General features: G+C 40.1%; 1 protein-coding gene across 7 annotated transcripts in view; it reads left to right on the forward strand.

Moving 5' to 3' along the window:
* Window positions 1-16,931, forward strand: part of lmo7a (LIM domain 7a) — a 104,814-nt gene that overhangs the window by 33,055 nt on the left and 54,828 nt on the right. For all 7 annotated transcript variants that reach the window (XM_041806588.1, XM_041806583.1, XM_041806581.1 and 4 more), the window contains exon 5: window positions 2,243-2,349. In XM_041806588.1, coding sequence (XP_041662522.1) covers window positions 2,243-2,349 — 107 coding nt within the window. The remainder of the gene's footprint in view (window positions 1-2,242; window positions 2,350-16,931) is intronic.

Genomic DNA, 16,931 nt, shown 5'->3' on the forward strand with positions numbered 1-16,931 from the left:
AGCATGTGTCATTACATGAAACCATCTGAAGCAGGGCTGTCCCGATGGGAAGTGCAGACTTGCAAACAAGGCCCGTGGGATTAGAAGAAACCTGGGGAAGGAATGGTGTTTCTGTGGCTGAAGATTTGTTTGACATACATGAGATGTGTGTATTTTTATAGAGCATTATGTCTGTGAACAGTCTCACTTTAAACTCACATCTGTGTGAATTATATGAACATATAAACTTTACCCCATATAAAAAGATGGACACAGCAGTGGCAGACTCAGGATGTTTGAGGGGCGGGGCCGAAAATGATAAATAAGGTGCACCAGTGAATAAAAAGTTTAAAAACATTTGAGATGAAATAGATCAGAACCTTAAGATTTAATGTTTTTCTTATGAGAATACCTCAGACACTGCTGTACAAAGAACGTTTAACAATTATTTCATAAAGATACACAAACAATAATACTAGTGAAAAAAAATCATCATGAGGGCACCATTGCCACTGGAAGACAACCCTGGTGGGCACTTTACCACCACTTACTGTCCACTGGAAGTGCAGCATGGATGGCAAAGTATCTTGTATTGTCCATTGAAAGTCACTCAAGAAGGCACTTAATAATATTATGTCTACGAAGAGGATATTTAAGGGAGCACTTTGTCAAGTGTCGTCTACCTAGTGGACACAAATGAGAACTCCTCATCATGTCTGTGTACTAACAGGGGACATTAAACAGGGCACTTTATCAAATTGTGTCAACTAAGGGGACATTAAAGAGGGCACTTTATCAAATTGTGTCTTCTAAAGGGACATTAAAGAGGGCACTTTATCAAATTGTGTCTTCTAAAGGGACAATAAAGAGGGCACTTAAGTTGCAATTGTCAAACTTTGTCTGCTCAGTTGGCACTGTAGTGGCTATTTGTGAAATTTGTATATATAAAGGGAACCAGTAGCAACTTTCAAAATTTTTTCTATAGAGGAAACCTAAGGGGACCCTTTGTAATTTTTTTCCTTTTACAGGGCAATTAATTAGCGATCTGTCTAATTTTCTCCATTTAAAAGGAATTCAAAAGGGCGCTTTAACAAATTTGGTACACTTCCAGGGCTCTTAAGACAGCACTTTGTCCATGTTTTGTCTACTTAGAGGACTTTTAAGAGGGCACTTTGTCAGTACTATTCCTATACAAGGGCTCTTTAGTGGCAGTTTGTCAAATTTTCTCCATTTAAAAGGAATTTAAGAGAACGCTTTGGCAAGTTTCGTCTTCTTTGAGAGCTCTTAAGAGGGCCTTTTGTTAAGTTTTGTACACCAATAGAGCACCTAAAGGCAATTTGTGAAATTTTGTCCTGATAAAGGGAACTAAGACAGCACTTTGTCAAATTATTTTTCCTTTCAGAGGGACAGCAAATTTGACAAATTTTGTATATTGAAAAGGAATTTAAGCGGGCACTTTGACAAGTTTTGTCTACTCAGAGGGCACGTAAGAAGCAATTTGCCATTTTTTCTGCCCAGAGGGCACTAAAAAGGATTCTTTATCATGTTTATTTACCTATAGGGGCATCAGAGAGGGCACTTCAGCTGCACCATAGGGCACCAAGGGTGTCGATTGCCCCCTCTCTGAGTCCACCAGTATGAGACAGTAAAGGAAAAGAAACCATGCCTCCACTCCCATGTCCTCAAGAGTTGCCTCAGGAAAAAAAATATTTGTCAGTTTCAGTCACCCGACCTCATGTTTCATAGCAACCAAACGTCTCCAAAATACTCCGCCGCCCCGCAGATTTCACAGGTATTCTCGAGTGAAGGGCTTGGCAGAGAGGGGAGGGGACAGTTTCAGGGTGTGAGAAGTGGAAGAAGAAGAAGAACGCTACAGCAGCAGGCATTGTGCTTCCTCTCTGTGTTTGTCAGCACTGCACTCGCATGGCCGGTTGGGTGGGACTTGTACCCACAGCTCTGATGTCATCCTTCCTGGTTTTGGCTTTGCACCCGCCCTAACCCCGCCCACAGGTGGCTTTGCCGCTGTCAGTCAGCTTGCTGTCACGCAGCCTCTCCCCCCACATGTGTGTTTGTGTGTGTTCTGCACCAAGTCGCTTCTTATTTGCTGCACAGACGCTCCTCCCTCCCTGCTGTCCGTCTCTGCTGATATGAACTTTGGAAGCATTGGGTTGTAGGCTGTGTCCCTGCCAGGGAATTCTTGAGTGATTATTCTTTTGCCTCTGAAGGTGGACAGCCCTCATACCCCGCTTTGTTCTTTTTCCAGGACAACCTCAACGTCTTCCTCAAGGCCTGCGGGAAGCTCGGACTAAACGAAGCACAGCTCTTTCACCCAGGAGACCTCCAGGACTTATCCACAAGAGTTACAGTCAAGTAAGTTTTCATTTTGTAAAACACCCTTACTACTACTTAAACTGTTTTTCTGCTAGCAGACATTTCTGTGTACAGGGATCATCCTGAGTGTTTGTTTTTGACTAATCCTTATTATAATCCTCTGCTTTACTTCTGCTATGCTTTAAGGATGACAGTTTAAATGTAACTGTCACACTACATAAAGTTTCAGAGCACATGCTACCTCATGTGAGGCATGATTCAAGCTGCAGTTAAAAAGGTCAGAGCTATTTTCAGTGTGCATGTAGTCCTGTGTTGGACACCTGTTTTAGGCTCAACTCTGTTTGTTTCCTAATAAATATGATGAGAGGAACAACTCAAAAACTTTTCATGTACTCAGAGCTCTGCTACATGATTTCCATGTAATGTTAGTTTGGGAAATGATGTCATTAATTACAAAAAGCAAGGAATTTTAGCAACGTATGGTTCAAGTACTTAACGGAATTGATTATCTGATAGTATGAACAAAAGGCAGTTTAGCTTCCTTGATACAATAATTAGCAAGCAGGACAAAAATGTCATCCCGCTGCCAATGTTTTTATTATTTTTTTCCCTTTAGACAGTTGCTCTTGTGTCCCTTGCATGCCAGGCAGGGATGTATGCGGTATGTTGAACAACCTGTTCAGGTGTTACACAGGTGCGCCTCCAAGAGTGAGTGAGGAAAGGCAGAGCTCAGGGCACAGTCCGCTGTCCTCTCTGACGCCCTCCCTGGGGCTGTCCAACTCTGCTGTGCAAGCACAAAGGAAAGTGCATCAGCAGCAATACCTGCAGGTGGTTAAACTCAGAGATAGTAGGATAAGAAAGGGAGAGAATCAAAGCCAGGACTCGAGCTGGGGAAATAATAGAAAATGAAAGTGTGAAGATTCTGCACTCAGAGCTACTCCTGTTTTCCTCCAACCTTGTGTCACTTTGTGTTTTCACTTAGTTCTGCAATTAAAATCAGTCTTGATGTTTCTTTGAGATGTTACCACAACTTCCTGAAGCATTTTCCCATGATCCACCCATTGATGATCCACTGTCATTCCTCAGTAACACTGACAATGGTGTCGAAACCACAGCTCTCACAAAGGCGCTCACAGAGGCAGATGTTCTGTACATACACTGGGATATGAACTCAAAATAAACAAATCTGCCAGAAGTTTATCAAGACACACCCTTGTCTCCCCACAGAAGAGCTCACCCTGCCCTGAGATACTGCGGTATCGTTCTCTGAATGTCTGATTCAGTGTCATAAATACACAGATAGTTCTTTTATGGGGCTTGTGCCTTGTGTTATCAGACATTTCCCCTCTTACATAACCCTTTCCCACCATATTGGCATGAGTTTCTTAATGACAGCTTTAATATGGAAAACTGTCTGTAAAGGCTGCAGCATATAAGTGAAGCTATCTCTTTTAATCAATTTAACTTCATTACAGAACAGTTATATTTAAGGCTGCATATAAAGGCATGAGTTCCTTAAGTTTGCAAGTGAGCTCCTTGCGGTTTAGTGTTTTGACTGCTTGTGTGCGTGCGGGAGTTTCGTCAAAGGGGGCTCACTCTCCTATTTTTAGGTCCTGGGGGTCACTTTGGCCTGCAGGACTGATTGGAATGGTATCAGGACTGAAAGGGAAGAGCTTTTAATAGTGCCTTTTCCTCCTGGCAGTACATTCCCCCTCTGCATGTGGTCTTGTAGAGTACACTGATGCATGTGTTTATGGACGTGAAAGTTTGATCGCGGTTTGCAGTTTAGGTTGTGCTTTTGTGACAATCTCCCATGGAGGAATCTTTCAATTAAACACCAGTGGCTTTTATTAAATGCTGCATCAGCGTGACATTGCTCTCTTAAAATGAATGCCATCAACTGTTATAGCTTCTCATTTTTAAGATAAACTTTTCAACCTACTGTTTTATGATACAAGATATTTTTGAGGTCTTTTTGTGGACTATTAAATAAAAATATTGTAGAGCTTGTTTTCCTTCTGGTACAATTGTGTGGTTTCCCTACAATAGCAGTCACATCTCATGCAAAGAGAAATGGCACTCACAAAGTGTAACATGAGGAGATAATCCCAAACATGGCTGCAGCAAAGGTTTTATTTCCCTCTTGCTTATCTGAGTCGATGCAAATGAGCCTCTGAGAGCAAAGAGCAAAGAGGGAGAAAGTTGTCTCTATCAGCTGTCTCTGCTCCTGGTGTGTGTCCAACGTCCACTCCCTCAAACCCAGTCTGACAGGTGCCTCGCTCAGCTTCCCTGTTCCCTGTTTCAGCAGCGGTAAGCCTGTTATCCTGTTTGTGTTCTGTGTTTTTCACAGCAAACACCTACTTACACATCAAGTCTAGGTTAAGTAATCTTTCTTACTTATTGATGAATGCGTATCTGTTAGACAAAACAGCTGAAAAGACAAGAAATGTGGGAAGAAAGACATGCACTGAATAGTTTGCGGCCAGAAGTGGTGGGCCTCAGTTTCATTGAATCAAATTATATTCAAATATTTGTCCATTACAAGTTTAACTTGCTCAGTCAACTTATTGCTTCAGCTTTTTAAAATTCTGATGCATTCAAACTACTTTTTTTTGAAAACTTTTTTGTATTTTCACAATGCATCAGTCTAGTCAAGGTGTACATACTAAAAATTTCTCTGCCACAATCCTTGTTTCAAAAACGACCTGATCTGAGTGACCTTTCCTCTGTGTTTGCTCTATGTTCAACCATGAAGATGCAGACTTTCAAGTATGGCAACACCACCTAGATAAGTCACACAGAGAACTACATGAACACAGTTTATGCTTTTCAAACTGGATTAAAAAAGCATCCACTGATTTTAGTGCAAAAGTACTGAAAAATAAGAACATTCATGAAATGTAGTGGAGTAAAAGAAATATGTTTAGTGCACAGATGCTCAAAAACATACTTAAATACTGTGCTCAGCTAAGTGTGTTTTGTTACTGTGCGTTAGGGTGGGCAATTCATCAACATTTAAACCTAATATGTCTTAATGCAATTTTTAAACTGCAAAAGTGCAATATTTCTTTGACCTGAAATGTGTTTCAGAATACCCGTTCAATACTTTTTTGATGCAAAGATGTGATGTTTCACACAGGGCTTGACATTAATGTTTTTGCCAACTAAACACTGTGGCTAGTAGTTTTCTGGAGTTATTAGCCATACTGAATTTTCACTAGCCCAGTTATATTGTTGGGAAATAACATTTTATATTGTTGAGGTCGGCTGTAGCAGTTTAGATTTACTATTTTCAGTCTAATGAAATGCAAATGAACACTGGACTTCCAAATTTCAAGCATTTTCCCTCATCTTGAAACACCGTGAAAAAACACAACTGACTAACACCTAAGTAGTTGTTGCATCTGTTCGCTGGCCTAGTCACTCTGCAAGTATTTGGGGGATTCATATGCAAATCTGACTAATTGCAGACAAGCATCTAATTCCCACACAGGCGCTAACAGTCAAGCACAGGTAGAGTGAAGCGTAGGTTGTGACACTGATAAATTTACACTGCCAATGTGGCTAGTGGGAGTAACGTACCCGCCAGGGCTGAAATCCACCTGCACTTAGGATGGCAGATATTAAATGTCTGAGCTTTGGCTCTACATATCATGCAAACATTTAAATGGCATTTTTTTTCTAGACTAGTTTTTAAAAAGTACTTCTTTCCTTCTTTTTGTATATTTTTGTCTGAGAAAGACTTAAAATGATTATCCCCTTCAGTAAAATTCATATAGAATTTGCAATGAGTCAAAATAATCACAATTAGCCTTTCAGGCAGAATTGGTAAGCCTTTGTTTAGTCTAACAAATATTGGGTTTGATATTATAAAGAATGATTTGTTTCTCGTATGATGAAAAATACAGAAGATGAGGAACTTAAAAAAATGCATGTAAAATCACATATGCATTGGGGGGAAAAATCACAATAGAATTATTTTCAGGCTGATAGTTGAAGTTGAGCTGGTGCTACAAAGACTTTTGCCTCTTTTACATGGGACACCTGCTCTACTGATTGAGTTGAACCAGTGCCCATTTTTTAAAATTTAAATGCTCAAATTTTTATACCTTATCCTTAGAATTGTAACTTCTTAGAGTGAAAGCTGTAGCTACAGGCAGAGTTTAAATCCCACTGGTTTTATATCTGGGCTGCAACAATTTTTTTTTTTTTTTTTTTTTTTTTTTTAAAGATATATTTTTGGTCTTGTTATACCTGTATTGATTGAGGATGACATGTATTGAATCGGAAACAGGGATGAACGAGTGGGTGAAAGGACATGCAGGGAAAGCGCCACGGGCTGGACTTGAACCTGGGCCGCCCGCTTACATGGGGCGTGGCCTAACTGCTAGGCCACCTGTGCCCAATCTGATATTATTTTTAACATCACTTATCTTGAGTACTCATTTAAACTACTGATATTCATAATGAAAATACCATACCTTGCTATTATGACTTTCTCTAATATAAAAATGTATTTTATTGTTTTTGTTTTCTTTACTGCTTCTTTAAATTAACAAGAAATTTAAGCCAAAGTCACAGCACTGTTTAAAGGCCATAATATTTGAAGCCCATAATGTTTGGACTTCATTCTAAACTTTATGTCTGTGCATGTCTGATTGTGTGTTAGTGAAGCTCCCACTGTGTTGTGCTCACTTGCACTCCCACAAAGCAGAAACGCAATTAATGCTGTGAATGTAAAGCTTCATTACGCTGTCATGGAATTAAACTGGGAGAACATCGTCCAACTCTTGACAAGTCTGTTATATTTTGAGCTGCTTGTTTAGGTCAGTTGTCAGAGCAGATACCCTTGATTCAAAAGCGATAGCATAGCTGGACTGTTTGCTGGTTTGACCCCAAACCTGAAACCATTTGGTCCATGTTATCCCCACTCTCTCAGCCCCCATACTTCCTGTCTCCTCTCAGCTGTTCTGTCAGTGGAGGAAGAAGGCAGAGAAAAACCTTTGACATTTCAAGGACCATAGAAGTTCATGTTAATTGTAAATAAAGCATCAATCGATGTTGAAATGTGATTTGAGGATTCTAACTCGTTTGACTGGTGCTTTCAAACAAAAAGTATGGATTGACAATTTATCAAACATATTCACGAAACATAGCATCAATGACTGAGGATTGATTTTGGTTATTGAACAACACCTCCATGAGGAATGCTGAAATTCACACATTGAAAATTTGTGCTTCAATAACCGCTGTTAGCATGGCTGTTTTGGTATGAAGCTTAAGCCAGGCGCTGGCTGAAGTGACGTGTGCTGAGAACAGTTTTATTTAAACTCTTCTGTGTTGTCCCAGCAGCCATAAAAGAATATTGGATGTCTATTTTGACCTTTGAGCTCAGCAGTCACTGTAAGTTTGTCCTTAACACACTCTGCAGTGTAAATTGCCCTCTGGCTTTGTGTTGTAAAACCTCCTTCCTGATAAAGTCAGTTACAAACCCATTCAGAATCAAAGTTATCAAACAGCATGGCAAACTGTTGTAACAGTGATACAGACTGATAAGAAGGGAGAGTTTGTTGAGAGGTGACGTGCTTTCCTCAACATTTTCCTTCATGATTCATGGGTTGGTGAACTGTAACCAAGTGCAAACATATTTTTTACACGCAATGGTGAAATACAATTGATATTATGAAAAGAGGGATAACATGTCTCCACCTTCCTTTGTTAAACTCAAGTGAAGCCAGATTACCCCACCAGAGTTCGCCCAGTTAGGATTTGGCTGGTGGGGTCATGGGAGTGATATCCTGTCCTGCCCCTTCCACTGGCAAAGACAAACATTTAACTTACCAAAAAAACAAATTTTATTTTAACCGTGAATAACAACTGGTCTTGTCTCTGTCTTATTATGCTGTAGAATATATTTTATATAGCCTTTTTCCAAATGTAACCCCCTTTTTCTTAAACAGAATGATCTTTTCATTGGTCATGTTAACAATGTGGATGGGCACACTGATATTAGCAATCAGGAAAGTAATGTCAGACTTCAGAGTAAAGCCATGATGTGCATAAATGTCAGGATGCAGGAAAACTGAATTGAAGAAACTGAGACAACTTTAATGGAAAAGAATTAAATAATAGTGAAAAGGGACAAAAAATGGTTAAAAGTGGCAAAAAAGGTGGCAAAAATGAATAAATAGTGGCAGAAATTAGGTAAAAAGTGGCAGTACTGGGTAAAAAATGGGGAAAAGAAATGGGAACAATCGGCAAGTAAGCGGCAAATATGGGCATAAAAGAACAAAAAAGGTCAAAAGTGCAAAAAGTGACAAAAATAGGTTAAGAGTGTCAAAAATAAGTGGCAAATAGCTGATAAGCGGCAAAAAGGGGTTTAAAGTGTCGACATAAGTAGCAAAAATAAGTAAAACATAATGAAATTGGTTAAAAAAGAATTATTGAAGTATTGGAGCCCAATAATAGCTTCACATACTTTTCATCTCCAGAATGCAGTAGCTGTTATCCAGGATGCTAAAACCAATGTTACTGATCCAACACACATTCATTCATCAACAAATCATAATTGCAGAGGGCCCATTCTCTGGGTTTGTCAGGGCTCCAGCTTATTCTTAACCTTGCAAAGCAGATGGATATGCCCGTTTCTGTGTTTCTCACTGGCAAATCCATCTGGCAAAGCTCCAGTCTGAACCATTTGGGCCCGGTTAGAAAGTGACAGGACCAATCAGCGTTGAGGGGCAGTACTTTTGGGCGCGGCGGAGTCACATCACCAGCAATACCATCCTTCTGTCCTAGGAACTAACTTTTGAGACTGAAACCATTTTAAGAATGACTTCATTGATGTGTATACCTGTTTTAGTTTGGCAGACATCCCATCTGTTAACATGTACAAGGTGGAGCTTATGACCTTTACTGCAGCTGGTCAGAGGAAGGAGCCCCACACCTTTTGGCCTCCCTTTTTGGGGAGATGCCATATTTTCCATCTTTTTACACAATCCATGCGTGATACTGAACCAGGCTGACTTTTATTCATGTCTGATTCAGTGCTGCTTTAGACCCACTGTGTCAGTTTCCAACAGCTGCCCAGGAAATGAGAGCATTAGAGTCCTGTGGATGAATCACTCCAGCTGAAAGTGCTCGATTTAACTCCAGCCACTTCCTTTAGCCCCTTAGCAGTCGTTTGGAAATTCAGCGGTGTTCAGCCAAGTCTGGATGAGATCCACAACTCAACACACTTGACATAAAGGAAAAGCCAGACTGTGCAGGGTTTTCCCGAATGACACTAAATGTCAACAGATTACTTGACACTTGACCTCGATGAACACTCTCTCAAGTGTTATTTGTCGCAGAGCTCTTCAGGCAGGATGTACGGCTCAAAGGGTGGAAATTGCATCTTGTGGAGCCAAAGATGTGCAGGTTTTATACACAAACATTAAACATACTGTACTTAATGAAGAACTATTATTCATTTTAATGAATAAACCTAAACATTCATGCCATTTTCCTTATTACTTTTTCTTTGCATGAAAATTCCTGGAATCTTTACATGACATGGCAGCAATAAGAGATTTACATACTGTACATGTTATGAGACTGAGGACTTCTTCAAGCACCATACAAGTGTCATCTACTCTTAACTGTGCTGTTGTCCTCTTATGTGAAGTTTTACTTTACGGTGAAAAAGAGGAAAGTATTTGTCTGTTAGCTAAACTGAAAAGGACAATTAATAGTGACAGATCTACCAAGAACTGTCACTCTCCTCTGCAGTCCTCTGTTTGGGTAGCTATGGATAAGAATAGGTTACGGGCCAATGTTTAGCTGTTTGTTGCATCACTGCAACTGTGTTTTGGTTTACTCTCATGCCCTTTTGACATATGCATTCCTGGAAAATTCTAGAAAGCACAGCCTTCCCTGTAAATCTTCTAAGTCTAAGCTCTTGTAAACATGTTTAACTAGTGGTGCCATGGCTGCAGGATATTCAGGGCATTCAGAAGGTATTCAGACCCCCTTCGCTTTTTTTCTATTTTGCTGTGTTGCAGCCTAATGCCACAGTTGAAAAAAATGTATTCTCATTAATCTACACTCAATACCCGTTCTTGACAAATTGAAAACAGAAACAAGAGTTTTTTAATTGAAAATTTATTAAAAATAAAAAACTGAATTATCACATTGACATAAGTTTTCAGACCCAATGCAAAAATAATTTAAATTTAGCTCAGGTTCCTCCCATTTCTCTGAATCTTTGCTGAGATGTTTCTACACCTTGATTGGAGTCCACCTGTGTTAAATAACTGGACATGATCTTGAAGGCACACAACTCTCAATAGAAGACAATGCATATCAAAGCAAAATCCAAGCCATGAGGTCAAAGGAACTGCCTGCAGAGCTCAGAGACAGGATTGTTACAAAGCACAGATCCGGGGAAGGATACAAAAAAAAATCTACTGATCTAAAAGTTCCCATGATCACAGTGGCTTCAATAATTCTCCAATGGAAGAAGTTTGGCACAACCAGGACTCTTCTAAGCCAAACTGAGTTGGCCTGGGAGGAGGGCCTTAGTAAGAGAGGTGACCAAGAACCCTATGATCACTTTGACTGAGCTCCAGAGATCCTCTGTGGTGATGGGACAAAGTTCCAGAAGGTCAACCATCACTGCAGCCTTCCACTGATCTGGGATTACGGCAGTGGCTAAAGTGACATACGTTACCCAAGCCAGAACCAGAATGATGTACTGAATGACGGATATTTTTGCTCACTGTCAGAGGATTAGGCCCCCAAATCCTGAAAGTTAGGGTTAGGGTAAGGGGGATGGGGATAAAATTAAAAATAACACACCACAAACCAAGAAAAACCCCAGCAAGGGTTAGTCTGTGACTTCCTGCCTCACAGTCACATTGCCTTATTGTAGAGGTCTGCAACAGATGAGCAGAAAATGTCCCACCGTAGAGGTCTACAGCCACATAGAGGTAAAGCTCCGGAAATAGTCTAAGAGCTATATGGTAGCCAATAACATGACTCTAAACTTTCAATGTGTAAACACTCAAGATGCATGTCGCAAATACATCTTTGGGAATTTGAAAGTGGTCCATAAAGGCTTCCCAGAGAGGCCAAGAAAGTCCGGTGTTGCAGGTTTAAAGCAGATACTTCAGTAATCACTTGGGTTCATTTATAATGCAGACTCTTTTCCTTGTGAAGGAGTGCACTGTCTTGTGCTCTATTTTACATGAAAAATATGTGGCAATGGTTCCAGCTCAGTATCCTCCTGTGACAGACAGAACAAATCCCCCGCTGAGATGAGTCCAAAGTCCCATTGTTACAGCCGTTTAGATTGGGCAAATTATTGACAAGGGTTGACTGCAATCCAAAAAAGAAAAACAAAGCGGAAACTTGATAAGTATGGTAGGAACATCAAAATTAATGGCCCTGTGAGGAATGTTTGTGACCCCTCTGAACAATTGATAAAGAGGAGTGGCTGTTTGCTGATTTCATGATGGCCATTATGCAACAGCATCCCTGGCTGTTGATCAAACTGAATGTTTGAAATACCTGAATAGATTTGTTGTTTCCAGGGCAAATTTGGACTGAGTACACGGCTTTTATATTGTATTTTGTAGAACCATATTTTTGACCTGGGGCCATGTGGGCATTGGTTTAATGTGGTTTAAAACTCCAAATTTAGAGTTCATAATGCTAAAACGACAAGCCTTCAGCGTTGTATGTTAGTATTTGGGGTGTGGCTCACTGAGCTGGCACTACACGTTCTGGTTTTATGTTTCTTATATGACACTGCGTCACTCAGAGTTTGTGTGAACTGTGGGCAGATTGTGAAACCAAACGAGCGATGATGGTGAACAGCCAATAAAACCTCTACACCCTGGATGAGGCCCTGACTGTAAAAGGACAACACAAGGGTTATATTTGTGCTCTTGGGGAGAGAAATGCCAGCCTCACCCTGTTCCCTCCCTCACAGAGGCTTCACTGTCTCTGATAAGTATGACACAATGATGCCTCGACACTGTCTCACCCACAGCTGATTCCTTTATACAAATCTGTCCTCACGTCTGACTTTTTCAGGACTCTTCAGGCATGAGAGCGTCTGGGTGTGTCTTAAGGTTCAGAATGTTTTATTAGAATGAGAGGACATACCTGAAGGATGTTATGTGTGAGATGTTGAATGCTGCAGAGCAGGTGATCGATGCACAGGTATGCTTCTCATCACACATGAACAACCATTCATTTAAGGCTTTGGCTGCAAGATTTTATTTGTCTTTTAGGTATTAGTATCACAAAGTTGTTTCCTGTATCTTTAGTTGTCTGCATGGACACATCCTGGTCAGCTATCACCTCATCATATTTCTGTTGCTTTAGCTGCAGCCTGAAGAATTGACCGGCTGCATTTGAAAGATGCTTGAGCTGATGTTAGGAAGTTCTTTGTCTAACATTTGAATAGTGGCTTATGTGTCTTCAGTTGTTTGTGTTCCTTGTTGTCTGTCATTGTATTGGTAGATCACGCGCTCCCAGTCTTTCAAGTCAAATTAAATACATTTTATGTTTCAGCACAGGTTTGTCAAGCAACTGTCCTAATTATGATGAGAGCATTTACCATATATTGACACATAGTTTACATTTACATTTATTTCCTGTATCTGTAGGGGATAGTGAGATTTTTAATTGAGGCTTTAACTGTTTATATAAACTTAGCACAATAAGTAAGGGCATTTTTGTTTTGTAGACTGTTTCCTCGTAGCAAAGCCTGTTTTTTCTCTCGAAATGGTACCACATTTGTTAGGGACATGCATTTGTGGGATGAGGAGCAGAGCTGAGTGTATAGATCCGCCCATGAAAAATCTGCCAAATCTTTTCTGACAATGCCAGACAGCTTATTTTTCTATTGGCTTTTGTTTTGACACCCCAACAGGACAGTTTCCTCACCCTGTCGGCACTTAGGAACCGTAGGCTGTCGTCTACAGATGTCCAGTCAAAGTTTGTAGGATGAGATGGCCGACGGCTCTCAGCCCAGACACTCTGCAACAGACTGCACACAGCCTCTCTTCGGTCTCATAGGCCTGCCATGACCGCCCTTCACTGCGCTGGTGTCGGCAACATGTGCACTGGAATCTGAACATGTGTGTGTTCAGCAATGACTCCAGATTCAGACACAGTTTGATCATAGGGTCAAACTGTGGAGAAGTCGTGGAGAATGATTTGCTGATAGCTGCACTGATAGAGAAACATCTTTTAGTGGAGGCAGTGCAATGGTGTGGGGCGGCATCTCACTCACTGGAGAAATGAGGCTTGTCATCATTGGAAGAAATTTCAACACAGAGACAAATCAAGATGTGTTCTGCAATCAGCGGCAATCCCATATCTCCACAGTCTGGGACCGAACTCTATCCTGCAAGATGACAACGCTCACCCCCACAGAGTGGGGTTTATCAGAGACTATACCTCTAGAATTTTGGAGTAGAGGATGGACTGGTCTGCCTGCAGTCCTGCAGCCAACCCCATTGAACACTTGAGGGAGCAGCTTCAGCATACTGTGTGTATCAGAGTGACAAATGCTGGTTGAAGAATGGGAGGCCATCCCACAGCAGTGTGTGACCAGGCTGGTGACCAGCATGAGGAGGAGGTGCCAGGCTGTTGTGGCTGCCTATGGTTCTTTAACATGCTACTGAGGCACCTGTTTATTAAATGGATATGTTGTTAAATTATCAGTATGTCTTGTTTCTTCAGGCTTTAATCATCCAATCCACCAAACAAGAGTCAATGGCAGAATAAGCTGTTTGGCATTGGCAGAGAAGATTTGACTAATCTTTCATGGGCACAACCCACATACTCGGCTCTGCTGCTCATCCCATAAATGCATGTTCCTTACAAATGCAGCACCATTTAAAAGGGAAATAAACAGGCTTTCCAATGGTATAAAGGCATTGTTACAATAAAGAAATAATCTACCAAACACAAATTCTCTTACTTTACGTGCTTTGTTTATTTATCCTAACTTAAACAACAAAAAGGCCTTAAACGTGTTTAAAAGTTGACATGCTGTTTTTTTCTTACGCGACTATTATTCATTACTGTTTCTTGCCAACATTACAAAAAACTAGGGCTGGGTATTGCTAAGAACCTCACGATTCAATTCGATTTCGATTCTTTAGGTTGCGATTCAATTCGATATCAATTCAATTTTGATTTAAATGCTTTGATGTTGATTCAGTAAGAAGAAGAAATACACAAATGACCTGTTGACAATTTTTAATAATTATTTTCATGCCCATGTGGTAGGTCACCTCAAATTTTTTTAGCAATAAAACATCTGAAAATAAAAAAATTTGCACAATAATAACTTATTTGTGCATAAGGAGTACAAAAGTAAAGAACATGCCAGTTCTGTATAAACACTGAAAAAGTAAAGTGCATGTAAACTTTAATAATATTTCTTTCCTCTTGGAAATTGTGATAAACCTCACATAACATGGTTATGGTTGGTTGTTGTTTGGTCGAGTGCAGCTTCCGTCCATACAACGCGAATCACACGCACAGTGACCCCCACTGGCCAGGAGGTGAATTGTTTCAGAGGATTTGCTGAATCGATATTGAATTGAGGGGGTAAATATTGTGATGCATCAATTTATCTATATTTTTACCCACCCCTACAAAAAACTGTATTTGGAATTTTTTTTCCCTCTACATTTCAATTTCAAGTAGTTGCTAGCAGCTTTAATAAAAGAGTATCTATGTTATAAAATCCATTATCAAATGATTTATGGAGGGCTGATAAACTATGCTAATCAGATTGATGATCCGAGTGGCATAATCACTAAATTTTATCTCCATTTTACGGATAAATAAAGTAACTAATCTTTTTTTGCTGTGTATCAGCTGACTAAAATCCTCTACCTGTCCAGCGTTGCACGATTGAAGTTTTTGGCTGCACGCCGTACGTGATTTAGTGTCCTCTGTCTTCACATTTCTGCTAGAAATTCATGGAAGAAGGATTTCCTTAGCAGGTGAAGGATCGGTTGTCCCTCACCTTTTCACCTTGTGAGAAGAGTGATGGCACTAAAGTGTGTGTAAGCATGCAGAGGTTGAAGCTCACTGCTGAAATGTCCGTGCTGTTAATTTGTCAAAGTAAAGGATTTCCTGTCAGAGCTGCGAACTGAATAGCATTCACACTCCTCTGTCAATTGTCTGAACGGCCTTTTTCTGCCTCATGAATGGAACTTTTGCACTGTAACACATCAGGAACTCTTAATGTTGCAATTTCATTTCATTCTACTGCCACATTTTGTATGTTTTGACTTTTAGGCTAAGTTGAAAAGGAATCTGTTAATGTGCAAGACACACAGACACAGCTAGCTTTTTATTCTCATAGCACAAACCCAAATGTGGTTATTTAACTGTCTATAATATTTTCATTGAAGTTTTTCTCAGACTGATCTCTCTTTGCAGCATTTGTGTTATGTTCTGCTGTTGATTTTTCATAATCATATGAGTGCTCAGCTGATTCTAACTGCCTACAGAAACATCCTGAGGCTCTGCAGGCAATGAAAATAGCTCTTATGTATTTTTCTTCTGCTCAGCTTTCACCACGAGCCATAAATGAGAATTACGAGAAGCGGCGTGGTTGTAGTTTTGGAATATAGCTCATTTTCGTCTGGACTTGGCTACGGCTGCTATAATCTTCGACTTTGTGACTGCACTCCAAGCCGCACAAGAGAGGGCATTTTTATTCTCAAGCCTCTTTTATTGGGCATTTAGCTTTGCAATATGCTAAACTGGTAAACATCCAGTTCAGTTTTCAGAGTCTTGAATCAGCATACTGGACAGCTCTGGTGTGACAAGATGCACACAGGTGAGAAAGTTGAACTGCTTTGTTGAAATCTCATCCTATGTTGTGAAAGAAATGCTTAGACCCATTAGGTAAAATTGTCAGTGCAGCAATTTAAACTGTCAGTGTTAAGTTTAATGTTAATAAATGCAGCTTTGATAGAACTTTCTGTACTATCAGTCTATAAAATATCGGGATTTACAGAGCCTGCGTCTAACTTTGAGGGTCTTGACAGTGAGTTTCACCTCATTGTTTAGCTTTTGCACTTAAACTTTGTTGGGTTTTTTTCTCTCCAACTGCTCTAACTGCATCATTTTGGCTAAAGCAGGATGCTAAAGTCAGCAAAAAAAGGCTTTAAAAACTCACTGCTTGCTACTTTCTTCACATAAATGAATACAGAGACTAACTGGCTGAGCTTTTAATAGTGACCTAGATTTTATCCTTTTTAGACCATCTACAAAGCTAAAAATTACTACATTTTGGACTTAAATGTATCATTAAATAACTAATAACTGAAATCACCATAAATTGCATGTTTTATTTAGCAACTCCTTATTAAAATCTGGCATATCGCCGCACTACTTAGTGGCCAAAATGGTCTGCTTATTTAGTTCTTAAGCTCCTCTGAGGACTTTTTTTGCTGGTATCAACGGACTGATTTTTATACTGATGTCTATTTGAACTACAAAAGACTTTATAATTGACACAATTTGTTATCTGTATTCAATTATTTCATATGCACATCACCCCTGCTGTAGGGTAGGTGTCACATGAAGTGGTCAGCAGT

Source organism: Cheilinus undulatus, linkage group 15 (genome assembly GCF_018320785.1).
Source record: "Cheilinus undulatus linkage group 15, ASM1832078v1, whole genome shotgun sequence".
NCBI classification, from domain to species: Eukaryota; Metazoa; Chordata; class Actinopteri; order Labriformes; family Labridae; genus Cheilinus; species Cheilinus undulatus.